The 16,332-nt window shown below is 40.0% G+C and overlaps 1 protein-coding gene across 1 annotated transcript; it reads left to right on the forward strand.

The window, feature by feature from the left end:
• Nucleotides 1-1,848: 1,848 nt before the first annotated feature.
• Nucleotides 1,849-8,362, forward strand: LOC133916207 (uncharacterized). Its single transcript, XM_062359779.1, has 13 exons — nt 1,849-2,172; nt 3,083-3,156; nt 3,581-3,664; nt 3,784-3,864; nt 5,751-5,831; nt 5,969-6,061; nt 6,673-6,852; nt 6,952-7,019; nt 7,134-7,194; nt 7,322-7,375; nt 7,452-7,541; nt 7,816-7,882; nt 8,005-8,362. Exons 1-13 carry the CDS (start codon nt 2,034-2,036, stop codon nt 8,094-8,096), a joined length of 1,164 nt encoding a protein of 387 aa, XP_062215763.1. The 5' UTR covers nt 1,849-2,033; the 3' UTR covers nt 8,097-8,362.
• Nucleotides 8,363-16,332: the final 7,970 nt, after the last annotated feature.

Genomic DNA, 16,332 nt, shown 5'->3' on the forward strand with positions numbered 1-16,332 from the left:
GTGGTATCAGGGGCCTATATAGCCCCAACTGTGGACGTCCCTAGTGGAAATCCTCCAGTGACACCATTGCCTTGGGCGGCTGCTACTAGATCCTCGAGGATTCCTTCACCACCGTTCATCATGGTGTCTAGATCCTTCATGTTTTGCTCGATGGGTGTGTCATCGGCTCTGGCCGTAAACACGAATCGATCTGTTCGACTGCTCTGGTCATCGATGGAGCTGTCATCGCCACTGTCCTGACTTTCACATTTGCTATCGGTGTCCATAAACTGAAGAACATTATACTTGTTGGGATCCCACTCGAGTGTCCCACCTCACTGTATGCGTCCAATGGGCTGGACTCGATTATACCGGTGTAGATCAGTTCACCTTGATTGTCTCGGTGGTATGCCATTGTTTCGAAGGTGATCTCCGAACTGGAAGGAGACGATGCGAAGATGACTGCCATCGACTCAAAGTGGTCATAGAAGTCGGTGTCGGAGAATCCAAAACAAACGCGCACTTGAGACATGATCGATTCTGAAAAATAGATGAAGGCTCCTACCTAGCGTGCCAACTGTCGAAGATGAGTTCCTGATAATATATCTGTAATTGAACTGAGGTAACTTCGAGATCAGGGATCGAGCAGGAACAAGGCACATGATGCATATAGGTTCAACCCCCCGATGTGGAGTAATATCTTACGTCTTGTGTTGATAAGACTATATATGGATTGTCTCGAGTACAAGTAAGGTGATTAGACCTATTACAATAGAGTAGATCAGATCTAAACTAATCTAGGGTTAAAATCGTCGAGTATCTCTGATGTTAGGGTCTTGGTGCTTGCGTCGAGTTGTGTATGCGTTGATCTATCGTGGGTTATCCTCCGTTGGGGGTTTGAGTCCTCGCCTTATATAAGGGTCTTGACATTACCCTGGATCTACCGTGCTCAATAAGGGGTCCTTTGTTTTGTCGGTCAAAGAATCCAGAAATACTAGTCGTACTCGAGTCAGTTAATCCGATCGATATCTTTCTGATACAAGTTTTTGTAATTTCTGAGTATATCAGGTTCCATAGATTCGGATCCACAATATCCGAAATTATCTATTAGATGCACGATGTACCCTATTCATGTATATACTCTATAGTTAGATATTAGATAACGTTTATCTACCCATCGTGGCGTCCCAAAAGATTTATTTTTGTTCTAATGGTTTATTTAAAATTTATTTGAAAATAGTTTAGAAACAAAAATAATCCCCAATCATCTAGGTTTAAGAGAAAATGAATCGCAGAAAGAAATTTTTTTTAGCAAATACGAGTAATCTATACTATATATTAACTAGGGAAGATTTGGAGACCTCTCATAGGCTAAGGCACTGCAGTTACTGTAGCATTTATACTGTTGATAATGTAGCATATACAATATAGCTACTGTTTATATAGGTCCTGCATAGGTATATATATATGTATATATATACATATACGTGTATGTATGTATATACGTATTTACATGTGTAATATGTTTTTTTTTTTGAAATTCACAGAAAATAGTGAAAGGTATAATAGTTATATTGATAAATCAGTTGAATAATCCAAATGCACAGAAAAATATTTAAAACTCAAAAAAATATGAAACAAATTTTGTTAGATTCATATTACTGTCATCTACATATTAAAATTATGTGCATGCATAAAAATAATATTATTTTTCCCATAATTAAGTGAATGTGTTAAAAATTAATAAATTTATAAATAAATATTAAAATACCTAAAATTAATAAATACAATTTTTTAATCTTCTTTTTATCCTATTCTGTGTAAAAAAAGGGCACGGCAAAAGCACGCCAATCCGCTAGTTCCCCTCGTTCCAGCAGGCCCAACAGGCCAACACGAATCCAAACAAAATCGCCGACTACCACCCCCCTCTTGCTCCGACAAATTCCAGAGATACCCTCCCCATTTCTCGCGGCGACCACGGCGACGCCGACGCCGTAGATCTCCTCGTCGTCCCAGGGCTCCGGCAGTGTCTCCGGCAGGCGTTGTCTGAAGCGATGGAGCTCTGGAGCAAGCTGCGGAACCTGGACGCCTACCCGAAGGTGAACGAGGACTTCTACAGCCGCACCCTCTCCGGCGGCCTCATCACCATCCTCTCCTCTCTCGCCATCCTCCTCCTCTTCTTCTCCGAGATCCGTACGTATCACCACCCTTCCCTTCCTCTCTACCCACATCTTCGCCTCAGATCCCTTTAATTCGCTGTACCGCTGCGGCACAGTTTGATCTCGCCATCCCATCTCGGTGGCTTTGCGTACGGTTGGATAAGTGCATGTGTTTGGATGCGAAACGAGAGTGGTTTGTGGTGGAATGAATTTTGCGCCTTTTCATATCAATGGTGTGAATTGGAAGTATTAGTTCGTTGAAGTTGCGGCCCCGTTAACATGCACCAGAATCCGGGTACGGATGTTAAATCGAAAGGGCTTGGTATAATAGGTGGTGGCATAAGATAGTACACGGATTAATTTGCCGGCAGCATGATTTATCTCGTGATGGTTTTGTTTCAGTTTCGATGCTGTGTCCTAGTTGATGTCATCAGAGTACTGGTGGGCGTGTTCTTATACCCTTTTTGTGATGATTTGGTCAAGTTAGTGTGACTTTTCGCGAATAACTTTGTGTGCATTTAACACTTATGGTCAGTTAATTTTTCGATGCTGCAGTTCCTTAGCCATAAGATTAGTAACCTAGTGGAGTTGCATTAGACCTGTGTAGATTCCCCATAGCCAACTAGGTTTCAATAAGATTTCAGAATTTTGTCATCCTTTTGTTGTTTGTACGTGATGCTAAATTATTGGTGCCTTCTGCCAACATGATCGACATATGATGGTATGTGATCACCTTTGCCCATACCTATCATTGATCCCTTTTATTTTGGCGTGCTAAAATCGAAAAGAGACAGTTTAACTTGTTAGATGCTGCAAGTACCTTTTCCCATAACATTGCCATCTGATCACCTTTCTGGCTTTCTGACTCTGTTTGTTCCTTGCCTCTATCACTAGTTAGTTCACACATTATGCTTTAACTTACTGTTGTGATAGCTTTCCTGTAGGTCTGTATCTATATTCTGCTACAGAGAGTAAGCTCACTGTTGATACATCAAGAGGGGAAAGACTACATATCAACGTTAGTGCAAATGCTACTATTTTTTCTATGTTGCAAACCTTCCAATTTTCTTGTACTTCTAATTGCTTTTTCCTTATTTGGAAAGCTAGCAACCAAAATCTAGTTGTGCTAAAATTTTATGTTCTTTCTCATCTTTCATTCACTTCAATTTATTCTATGACATTTAGTTCTGCAAAGTATGGAGTTATTTGCTTAAAGCTTGATAGACCTCAGATCGTCCTCATATTATGTTCCTGGAGCATTACAACTTGGCAACTAGTGAATAAAATATTCTTAGAGTTTATGTTGTTAAAAAATGAGAATAATTGGTGGCAAGCTAGCTGAGAATGTTTACTAATTTGGGGAAGCCTAGAATATATATCATTTCTGCTGTATGTGGATTTTTCTTCTTTTGAATCGTTAATATACATGATCACTTTTGCAGTTCGATGTTACATTCCCGGCTCTTCCTTGTTCTCTAGTTGCTGTTGATACGATGGATGTCAGTGGAGAGCAACATTATGACATAGTATGTGTAAATGGTTTTCATTAGTTTCCTCTTTTGTGTTTATTTTACATCTTCCAAATTGTTTCCCGAGCTCTACTGCATATATCTGTTGCCTGAAGGGCTGAACATCCATTTTGCAGAGACATGACATAATAAAGAAAAGAATTGATCATCTTGATAATGTAATTGAATCAAGAAAAGATGGTGTTGGTGCACCTAAGGTATGTCATCCCACTTTTTTTTTAACTTGAACTAGTGTATGAGCGAAACGGTTCTGGTGTTACCTAATGTTTGCTATAGTTGGGCCTGCTTTTAGCAAATCCTGTGATTTCTTTCCTTGCTCTGGAAGATATCTGGTTCTAGTGTTAACAAACTTGGGCTTTAATATTATTTGATTAGCCATGCTTTAGAGCTTCCTTGAGAGTAGTGACTGTTCATGTTGTGCTTATGCACAGTGCACAGTGTTTACAGCCTTACAGGAAGAAACTACTTAGGCTCAGTAGAGAATCAAGAAACAACCATGACGGGGTAAGATGTAGTGTACTTAAGTTTGTTTCGCACTTTCGCAGTATAATTGAATTGTAACATTTGGCAATTGCTTTTAATTCCCTATACTAAAACAAACTCAGCCATCCTAACTTCACATTTGTTTTCCACGTCATGTTCTTGACTTCCAACCCATGAATCAGCAAAAATATAACCGATCATAGTGAAGATGAGTTAAAACTTGTGTTTGTTTCTAAGCAAGGCTGTTCGCCTTCTGGAATTTGCAAAATAAAAGACATGATGCAAGTGTTATGATCCTTAGGTCATTATTGGGATAACCACCTGAGAGAAGAAGGCCACATGGAACGGCTTGAACGGGGAGGGGCTTTAGGAGAAAGAGGATATTATAGACCGGGGGTGACTTCTCTGATTCATTCTTGTTGCTTGTCAATAATGATTACAGTAAGCCTCTTCATATATAGGGCTCTCCTAACAAATAAGGATACGATGCCAACAACCAATCCATGTCCTAGGAAGCTAATCAAACTATTTAAGAAATAAATAACTTGGTAAGGAAGAAGGCATCCTCCATGTGAACTTTTGCTACAGTACCCGCTTGGATCAACTGGATACTCTGGGGGCTTATAGTGGTGGAACACAGGCTACTTGCATTTGAATTGGCAAAAGGCAGAACTGTCAACTTTAGTGCAGAACTGCTGATTTTAGTGGCTTGGCTTATCTCAGAGACTGCTCATGCAATTTAATCAGGAAAAAAAAGGGAAAAATGGACAATCTGGGTGTTTTTTTCCTTCTGGAAACCAATGAACCAGATAGGGTAAGCAAAGCGAGCCTTTTTTTAAGTGAAGGAGAACTGAAAGAAAACTCTTTGGAGTGGCGACTTGTCAACTTGTTGCCATCAATAACTATTTCGTGAGTCTAGGACTCCCCATTTCTCCAGCCTTCCCACCCTCCCTCTCATTCTCTCTAATCCTATCATCCTTCTATCCTGTTTCTGTTCTGGATGCTAGTCCATTATCCATCCAGCAGCCGTAACCTTCGCCATATGTGCCCCAACTTGCACGGAGATGAAATCAAACACAGCGGCTGCAAGGAAGATGAAGCCGTTGTGTAGAGATTTTCCTACCCTCTTTTGTGGTAGCGTCCTTGGATTTTGCTTGTGCAGCATTTTTTTTTTTTGCTGCCTTGGCCTTTTGATTGCTGGTATGATTTATCACAGGTTTCACCAATTCTTGTTCGTATACAAATTAAGCTAGCAAGGTCAAATATTTTAATATTATTTAAATAGAGCTAACAATAGCATAAATATATTAAAATCTTTATATTGAAAGAACCGTTGGTGTGACTGGTGGGCTGACTGCTGAATCGGCGAACCAGTAACCGCCTGGTCTGACAACTGTTATTGTTTGTAAAACTGCAGTTGATAACTTCATGCTACATAAAAGAATCCAATTATATAATAAAGATTTCAGGCTCGCTGGTGGGCTGAAAGAGGCTGATATCTTCCTTGAATGTCAAATGTGAAATATGTGACTACTTACTTATATTACAGGATGATGTTCTTCCTTGAACTAACCCCCCCCCCCCTCTTTCTCTCGTATAGATTGAAAGACCATTGCAGAAGCATGGTGGGAGGCTTGACCACAATGAGGTTTACTGTGGATCTTGCTATGGTGCTGAGGAGGTATACATCTCTGACATTGTTACTGATGCCTTTTGTCCCATGGTCTCCCTTCAGTAAATAAACATGAATAATTTCCTCCTTTAGAATTTTGTTGCATTCTCTTAGAAGTCCTAATCATGCATTTACATCTTTATCAGTCAGATGATCAGTGTTGCAACTCTTGTGAAGAAGTTCGGGATGTCTATCGGAAGAAAGGGTGGGCAGTCACCAATGTAGAATTAATTGATCAGGTATTGTGTGCTTTATATTTTTCTTCAGTCTTTCCAATATAGTGCACTTATGTTCATTCAAATGGGTCTTAACAAGACCCATATGTGTGGCTCTCTATTGTGATGTGTGATCGGTCCTTGGGTCCTTGGTCTTGTTATCTGGTACATAAGGAGCCACTTATATTTACCAAAGCAATAGCTTCTACAATAAATTAGAAATTTCTAGTAGAACTTCTGTGTTAGAGCATGAGCTGACTTATGTGTCTGGTGTATATGATATGTGTCATATGGGTTGTGTTTCTTTATGATCTAACAAATTATTGTGAGGCTACTAAGTACTAACTCCTGGTGAAATAGTCATTATATATTTGTACTATTGCAAGAATACTTGAATAGCCTTAGGAGTTATGATTCATCCATATTGCTTCTTATTGAATGACCTGTTTGAACGTATACGACACATTTCTCTGAAAAGCTACATGAATGTGCAAATCACCTTAATTTGTTTGTGCATACTGCTTGTTTTCTTAAGTGACTTAGCTAAGAGTTTGTGCTGTGTGCAACTGATCTGTGCATACTGCTTGTTGTGCATACTTCGTTGTTATGGTTTCTTTAATTGACTCACATTCCAGTGCAAGAGAGAGGGCTTTGTTCAAAGGTTAAAAGATGAACAAGGGGAAGGTTGCAACATCCATGGATTTGTAGATGTGAATAAAGTAGCCGGCAACTTTCACTTTGCCCCTGGGAAAAGCTTGGACCAGTCATTTAGCTTCCTGCAAGATCTGTTGAACTTCCAACCAGAAACTTACAATGCAAGTGGAATTAAGTTCTCCTATCCTTACTGAAGCACTTCCAATATTGATCATAACTGTAAACTGATAATGGTCCATTCCCCACTTACCCTGAAACAGATAAGTCACAAGATAAACAAACTGTCCTTTGGAAAAGAGTTCCCTGGTGTTATCAATCCTCTTGATGGGTATGCTTGAGAACTTAGACTACACTTCAGATCATAATCTGTATCTCAGATCATAGTCTGTATCTCACTTTGCTCTACAATTTTTCCATGGCCTAATTTTCTTGAGTATTCCAGAGTGGAATGGACACATGATCAGTCCAATGGGTTAGCAGGGATGTACCAGTATTTTGTGAAGGTAAAAATTTAGTAACTACAACTAATGGTGATATTCTTTAATATTACTGCTTGTTCTTAAGCTACCAGGAATATGAAGAGATTTCAATCCTGTCTGTTTAAACTTGCCAATCATCTCTTTTGTACAGGTTGTTCCTACAATCTACACAGATATTAGGGGGCGGAAGATCCACTCAAATCAGGTAAATAGCACCGATTTTAATGGCTACTTTATTCTGAAGCCTAAGTTTGCTGTTAATTCTTCATTTTCTTTTTCAGTTTTCTGTGACGGAACACTTTAGAGAGGCAATCGGCTATCCTAGGCCTCCACCTGGTGTATATTTCTTCTACGAGTTTTCACCAATCAAGGTGACGAAGGATACCACTGTGATTGTGGCCATTCCTGAGTTGTTAATGCGCTCTTTTTCTGTGTGGTTTATATATTGATAACCTGCAACTTTGGATATTCAATCAGCCTTTTGCTCTAAAAGCAAAATCATGCAGTGCATTTATTTCTTGGAATTGACACTTATCATGTTGGTTTCTTTTGGATAACATGTGATCATGTGAAGATAACCATCTCTACATGTATTGGTCATAGTCTATATTGAAGTAACTAGTTTGTCTTACTGTTCCTTGACAGGTTGATTTTACTGAAGAAAATACATCGCTTCTTCACTTCTTGACAAGCATATGTGCTATTGTTGGAGGTCTGTCATATCTATTTTGGTACTCCTTACTATTTTGGTGCTTTCAAGAATGCTTAATCACTGTACGTGGTAAGCGAAAGAAAGGCTACATTTTCTAACCCATCTCATCTATATCCTCACAGGTATCTTCACAGTTGCTGGCATCATAGATTCTTTCGTGTACCATGGCCATCGCGCTATAAAGAAAAAGATGGAGATCGGAAAGCTTGGGTGATTGCATTTATGGCATATAGACTCTAGGACCATAGTCAAAATGAGCTAACTTATTCTGGCTTGAAAGGGCAGTGAGGAGAGAATTCAGCGGCAATTTTGGTCAAGACTGTAATACATCTGTCGTGCGTAACTGAGACCTGCTAATTCTCTGAGCCCAGAGCATATATACGAATTTCACATGTAAGCGGTCACTGCATCATCTCCAATGTTTGTGTTATACATTTGTTACATGCTCAGAACCCTGTTGGAAATTGTATTATTTCTCCATGCCCCTTGCTGTGTCTCTCCCAGCCTTACTCTTGGATGGATGAGGCCAGGTACTTTCCCGGCACGCGGCTGGACACGTCGCCTCTCCAGCGGCCGCGCGGCCCGGGCGGGCGCTTGTCGCCGGCGCCGGCATGGGGCGACGTGCCCCGTCACACTACGGCGCTTCGCGCCGAAAACGAGGTGTCGTGCGCCAATGGTGGCGACCCCTTTTTCGCCGACCGCATATTCGTCATCAATCAACCGCGGGAGGGAGATGGGCGATCACCCAACGCAACAGGAGAGGCCGTGGAGTGGACGGGACGGGGACAGACAAGCAGGGTCCGCTCGCGATGATCTCGCCCCTGTCCTTCGCTCGTGAGTGGGGAAGGAATCTGTTGGTGTGCCTGGCCGAGCAAGGCCCGGACAGGAGGAATAATAATATACTCATCGTCGCAAGAGGCAGGCTGGTCTGCTCCGGTGAGCCGGCGTAGGTGAACGGTCCCGGTCTGCCCAATTTATGGCAAAAGGATGTTTCTAGACATCACTCAGTCCTAGCTCTCTCAGTTCAATGTATGCTTGTGTCGATTGGTTGCTGAGTTTAAACGGAAGAGTTTAATCGAAAAAAGGGGCTATTTTTCTACGGGCAAGGATGTTGGAGAAACGTGTCAAGCAGACGTGAAAACATGGACGCTCGATTCGTAACTTGTTGTCGTCTAATCTTCATAACGTGTCGACATGGTCAAGTTCTAACATCGAAGATCGAAAGTTCTAAAGAGGGAGGGACGCATATTTAGCGATGGAGAAACATCAAACAACGATAAGGTCGTGAATGTGAGAGCGCATGCTTGTGGTATAGATACTGCAGCGTCCATTTTGCAAGAATTTGATGTAAATGAGATGAGTAGTTGTAGTGACAGGGGCATTTAGGGTCTATTGACTGTTTCTTAAGGGTTCATGTATTCTTAGCTTTTGGTTCGGAACTTCGGATACGTGGCAGATTAGGCACGAGTCATGAATCGAGGGTGTATACGGTAATGACAACCTCTTTGATCATAGGACCTTGCGGTTTAAATGTTCTGTCCCTTTCCTCATTAGCTTAACCATCTGGATAAACTGGTTCCTACATGTAAATCATTTCGTATCAACCGTTTATAGCAACCGTTGAAGTGCATTGTAGTACGTGGCACACGTTTTTTCATTGTCTAAAACTTTTGGATGAGCCAATTGGTGTGTGCAACCCAATAGCTACTCCTAATATTCTTGTAAAGTTAGCAGATCCCTCTGGATTGAATACAACTAATTCCATGATCTCGTGATCTGTCTTTAGACCATTTCGTACAACGTATGGGTGATGAGTGTGAAATGTCTACAAATCTGTTCCTTCGCCCCCACAAGGCTAAAGCTAATCTGAAGAAGAGAAGTTGTTTTCCTTGATGGCAACCTCTGGTGTTTAAATAACACCAATGGCACAAGAGAATTCATAAGAAACGGGCAATGTTCCTTTGTAAAAGCTTGAAAAATAAGACAACTATGTAGGATTTGCTATTGTGGGCCATGACCTTGTCCCCGTTAGTGGACAGGATGGTTCAGTCGATATTCTTTGTCCGTGCTATTGTTCCACCTTTAATAGAGAACAAGTTGATATCAAGGACAGTTTCGCAGACAACTATGTATGATTTATCCATTCCTCTTTGACTTGGAACTATTTTTTTTTTACACGAAATATAATTCGGTATTGCTAGACTCTTTTTTAGAAAAGGGAATAATTTTTATTCCAGCTTCTGCACAACATGGTACATATGGCTAGATATCACCATAAGATGTGTTCGAAAGAAATGCAAAACAATCAGCGTCTGAGAACCCGACAAAGCAGGTATGAAAGGGAATAAATAAAAGGACCAAGCCATGTCTAAAAAATTAGAGACAAATCCTATTACCGAACTGTCACCCATGGTTAGCATAAACCTCCATAATAGTAGTTTTCAGGCGTTGGCATATGTCGTGAATGATAGGACGGTCCTCCTCCCTCTACAGCAACGACCAGAATTGAAACCAATGTGTGCCTCTGAAAATGACATGCATAGCAGAAGAAACTCATACCTCGTCAAACACCACTTCATTACAACCCAACCATATGGCCCAACAAAGAGCGCTTGCCCCAATAAATAAAAGATACATAAGTTTACGGTTAATCCCCTCAAGCCAATTTCCAAACATGTGAGAAATACTTGAAGCAAGATTAATACCACTAGAAATATGTACCATACATCAAATAAACTTAGCAAAATGACAATAAAAAAATAAATGTTGTATTGTTTCATCCATACTAAAAAACAATATTTGGTACTATCATTCCATTGTCTCTTTGCTAGATTATCCTTAGTTACGGTTACTCCATTGTACAGAAACCATATGAAAATATTAATTTTTAGGGGAATCTTAAGTTTCCATAAGTAGCGATTAGTTGGAATTATCATGCTATTAATCAATGCTCTATACATCGAATGGACAGAAAATTTACCATGCTAACGTAAAGACCATCGAAAGGTATCTTGGCCATCAGTTAATTAAATGGAAGCTAATCTTAGGACCAAGTCATTCCACGCAACTAACTTAACACCAACTAAAGCTCTACGGAAGGAAATTTGAAGAGGTGCATAACCTAAAACCTCCTCTACAATTGCATGCTTTCAATAGACGATATTATATAAAGAAGGATATTGTTGGCTCAACTTAGTTTGTCCCAACCAAATATCTTCCCACAATCTTATTTGAGAACCATTATGCAAAGTGAAAGAGCCAAGTCTCAGAAATTCAGGCTTAACCTTCATAAGTCCTGCCCAAAATTGAGAGTCACCTGGTTTATATTCCACTTGCGCAATTGTTTTGTTTCTCAAATATTTATTTCGAAATAGTTGTTGCCAAACTTTATCCTCATTAATTAGTCTATATAGCCCCTTGCTAAGTAAGCACATATTTTGCAATTCTATATTCAGTATACTCATGCCACCTGATCTTTAGGAGTGCAGAGAATGCTCCACTTAGTAAGTCTATACTTTTTCTTATGCCCATCACCTTACAAAAAAAAATGAGAGCAATAGTAATCCAATTTTCTAAGAATTCCTTTGGACACTTCAAAAAATAGAGCATGAACATAGCTAAACTACTAAGGAGAGAATTAATGACTTAGTTTCTTTTGAAATCTCTCTTCAATTGCATGCCAATCCTTATTTAATAACTTCTTATGATGTATTGGAATACCTAGGTAACTAAAAGACTGACTATCTCTTCCACAACTAAAAATCTATGAATATGAGTTTGTCAAATCCTTAGCTTTACCATAACAAAATAATTCACTCTTATGAAAATTTATTTTCAACTCAAACAATTGCTCAAATGCACAAAGCAAGAGCTTCATATTCTTGGCTTTTTCTAAATTATGATCCATAAAAAGAATTGTATCATCGTCATATTGTAAGATTGACAAACTATCATCAACTAAATTAGGGACAACTCCTTTAAATTGCCCATCATCTTTAGCCCGTTGGATAAGGATGGCCAGCATATCTGCAACAATATTAAATAAAATAGGAGATAGAGGGTCTCCCTATCTAAGACCTTTCTTAGTTTGAAAAAAAAATGACCGATGTCATCATTTATTTTAACACCTACACTATCTCTTGTTACTACCTGATCTATCCAATCACACCACAACGGAGAAAAAACTTTCATCCTAAGGGTCTGTTGCAAAAAGGATCAATTCATCTTATCATACGCCTTCTCAAAATCCAACTTTAAAATTACCACATCTACCTTTTTCCTATGCATCTCATGAATCAATTCATGTAAAACTACGACCCCCTCTATAGTATAACATCATGGCATAAAAGCAAATTGAGTCGGTCTAATCACATTTTTGAGTTGCTACAGATATTCTGTTAGTAAAATCTTTAGTGAAGACACTAAAACTCATGTTTAACAAACAAATAGGCATACACTGTTGAATTTGAATAGCTTCAATTTTTTAGGTATCAAAGTAATGATCCCAAAAATTTAGATTGTAAAGAGGCAATCTCTATGGAAGTCATTAAACAGACTCATTAAGTCATTTTTAATGATTTTCGAGAAAGTCTGATAGAACTCAGTTGGGAAACCATCAAGGCCAGATGACTTGTTTAATTCCATTTGAAAGATCACCTCCTTTTCTGAGAAACATGCCGTTAACAACTCATTTTCAGCATGGAAAACTTGAGGAATATCATCCCGATGGGATTCATCCATTGAAAAATGAATCTCCTTAGATGGCCCAAAAAGGCCTTTATAATATTTAGTGATATATCTTTTAAGGTTGTCACTAACCTCTATCACGCCATCGTCTTGTTCCAATTTAAAAATACGTGTCTTACGATGTCTTCCATTAGCAACCAAATGAAAAAATTTAGTATTATCATCACCCTCGAACAGATTAGTTGTTTTGGAACGTTGGAGCCATTTAATCTCCTCTTCCCTTAGCAACTTGGTCAGCCGATCTTTTTGATGATGCTTTAAATTTAATTCATGAGGTTGTAAACACTGAAACTCCGCTTTATATCTAAGTCATCTAACAAGGATAGCAACTCTTTCTTCTCTTTCCTAAAAGCACCTAAATAATCATTTGCCCAACCTCTCAGATATTGCTTTAGCCTCCTAATCTTAGCCTGCCATTTTTCTAAAGGCGAATCTCCACTAGTTTCATTTCTCCATACACTAGCCACCATTTCGTAAAAACCCTCAATTGTAAGCCAACTTAATTCAAATATAAACAACGGTTGGTTTGTACTAGGAGTGCTCTCACCCACACTAAGTAACAAAGGTGTATGATCTGAAATGTCTCTAGATAAAGCTTACACTGTAGACAAAGGAAAATATTGTTCCCACTGAGTACTCATCAAAATACGATCAAGCTTTTCGAAGGTAGGAATAACATTAGAATTTGCCCAAGTGAATTGGCGACCTGTTAAATCTAACTCTCTCAAATTCAAATCGTTAATAATGGCATTGAATAAGAAAGGGCATCGATTATCAAACTTGTAGTTATTATTTTCTTTGGGACTCCTAATTATATTAAAATCACCACCAACTAGAAGAGGTAAATGTTCCATACTACAAGAATGCACCATTCAGACAAAAAGCTCTCATTGTATTCTGGCTACATAGCACCATAGACCACAATCAAAACCTATCAAAAGCCATCATCTGTATTCCTTAGCGTAAACTTGATATAAAAATCCCCTTCTGCAACACTCCCTATATCAAAAACTTCTAAATTAAAACCAAGCAAAATACCTCCGGAGCGACCATGAGACTCCAACCAATGCCAAAAGAACTGTCTACCACCACAAAAAGAATAAAGGCAATTACCTGAGTAATGCTCCCTACAAGTTTCAAGCACAACAATAAAATCTAAACTCTCTTCTTTAGAAGTTTCAGATAAAACCTATATATTTAGCAAAGTCTCAAAGACCTCTGTAATTCCAACAAACTCCTTTCATTTAGAATCAAATTTGTTTTTTGGATGCAAGCCTCCCAAGAGACCGGTTCCCAACCTTTTTTTTAGGAGCTACATGAGGGGGGCTGCTTTGTCCCTCCGTAACATCATCCATAACTTTATCCATCAAGCCACCACATAAGTGACCAATAGTTAAGTTATCAATGTCATTATCCTCATCTTTAGACTCAAGCTCTTTATCTACTGTAGAAGACACATCTTTATTATTTGGTGTTAAAATAAACCTATCCATTTTTACCTTCTTAATAAGCGTTACTGAATCATCAACATTGTTGCCCATTAACACCCCAATGTTTTGAATATTATCAGTTATACGCTTATTAGAGAAAGAAAGTATGGAATTAATGTTCGTACCATCGTTGAATTCTAGATTTTTCTTAGCCACTAGCCGGGCGACACGCTCCACCAAGTCTTCATCCATCGAATTAACCCGTCGCTTGTTGTGTCTTGTCGAAGTTGCACCCAACCCCCGGCCAGTAGGCTTAACAAGAGCGTACTTTCCCCTGCGTGATCTTTCACCTGAAACTGATCTTGGAAGTCCTAGCTTCGACTCAACTACACCGTTGCCCAACCGAGCATCTGAGGCCGTAGCCGCCTCTAGAGCCTCACTAGCCAGTGTAAACAAGCAAGCCGACTTATGGGCCACATTCTTCTGCTGAAGAACAACACACCCATGAGCAAGCTAGAGAGCTGCCTCCCCTGCTCCCTGCTGGCATGCAGTCGGCCCCTCCACTGGCAACCCATCGGAGAACTTAGACAACAGTACCTCGCCTCCACTCACATAGCCTTCGTGGCCCATAGCTTGAGACTCCACCTGGGCAGTCACCAGCCCCCTAGGTACCTTCATGCTTGGAGATTCATACATACCTGCTTTTCCTACAACACAATATCATTAGGAAAATACCACTCTGCCTCCATCTCCTTCTCTTCGACCTGACCCGTTGATCCGAAAGAATATCTTCAACCACTACACCATCCTCTTCTTTCGCCAAAAACCTACCCACACATTCTATCAGCATCTTGTCAACCGCTAAGTCCATGATTTTTTTCCACCATACCATGAAGTTTGGAATGCGACACCAAACCCTCATGTGTCGTCGTCATATTTTGTCCCTGAGGCTCCTGAACACCAAAGGCAGAATCTTTAGCAAAAGCATCAATTCCTTTAGATTCCTCCCCATTCTTGGCTCTCTTGTAATCTCTGGATCTTTCCCCGAGTTTCGTTCTTGATCATTACCATCCTCTTCCTAACCATTGTCATCCATATCCATCTGAACCGGAACATTGACCATAGTATCTTGCTCCACTACAAACTTCAGCTAAAAATATCGTTCATCGATAACCACATCCATCTGGTTCAAAATTAAGGATGAGTTAAGAACAATGATGAAGAAATGACCAAAAATATTGCGTTTTGTAGTCTTCATATCCACCTTCTGTGTAGCCCCAAATATTGAGCCTATAGCCCAAAGAATTTGGTATATACGCAACTTTTTAGGAAGACCTTTAACTCGCATCCAAACCTTTGGCATAGGCATACCACACTGGACATCTTCATATTCTTCAAATGTCAACTGAACACCAATCTCTTTAATCACCACACCACCATAAGCCATTGTACGTTGCAGCTCAGCTTGGGATGGGAAAGGGACTACAAATGAGGTATTGCCCAATTCTTCCACCACCCAATCCCAATTTCCTAGTACTAATTTGTGTACGTGACCCATCAGCTATTCAACAAAGATAGAACTCCCAACTACTTTGACCAAAGCTTTCAACTGATCCAATGACTCATCAATAAGGGAGTGAATGGAATATGATATAAACCAAGCTATTCCATTGCATATCCCATCAAGTATGCCACTGGGTGAGGGTCTTTAAGCATTGGACACTTATAAGCTATATGCTCATCACTATCACAAATATCACAACATAACACCTCTTTACATGAAGAAGTGGCATGACCTTTAGTTGCAAAATGCCAATGATACTTACTCTTTGCCTTGGCCTTTGAAGATCCACCCTCTGTTTCACCTTGAATTGCCGCATTCCCAGACTGCGAGCCAAGCCGAAGAACCACTGGAGAATTTGAAGTCTTAGTGCTGCCTCCTGTATCTTTGCCCTCAAGATAGATACAACCTCGGGAGCCTTATTTCCTACCATAGCAACCAGCCCAGTAGTCACCAAAATGGCTTTAGGAGTTGGAAGATTCACCAAATTCGATGAAACCGGAGCCAGTTGTGCAGCTGAGCTGTTATAGCAGAACTGCTAGGTGCAAGATGCCCTTGCACGCCCTCCTGCAATGTTGGCAGCGACTATGGTGGGTGCCCTTGTGCTAGACCTACAGCTGTAGCTTGAAGAGAGGGCACTGGCCCTACCGACATTGTCGTAGCAGCTACAGACACCGAAACAGGTCCTGATGGCCGAACTGAAGTAAAAGAAG

Source organism: Phragmites australis, chromosome 4 (genome assembly GCF_958298935.1).
Source record: "Phragmites australis chromosome 4, lpPhrAust1.1, whole genome shotgun sequence".
Lineage (NCBI taxonomy): Eukaryota > Viridiplantae > Streptophyta > Magnoliopsida > Poales > Poaceae > Phragmites > Phragmites australis.

Bases quoted from the DNA above. Each gene is read 5' to 3' on its own strand.
- LOC133916207 (XM_062359779.1), top strand. From the start codon at position 2,034: ATGGAGCTCTGGAGCAAGCTGCGGAACCTGGACGCCTACCCGAAGGTG. The intron at 6,853-6,951 runs GCAAGTGGAATT...ACCCTGAAACAG, and splicing joins TCCAACCAGAAACTTACAAT to ATAAGTCACAAGATAAACAA. The intron at 7,542-7,815 runs GTGACGAAGGAT...GTTCCTTGACAG, and splicing joins ACGAGTTTTCACCAATCAAG to GTTGATTTTACTGAAGAAAA.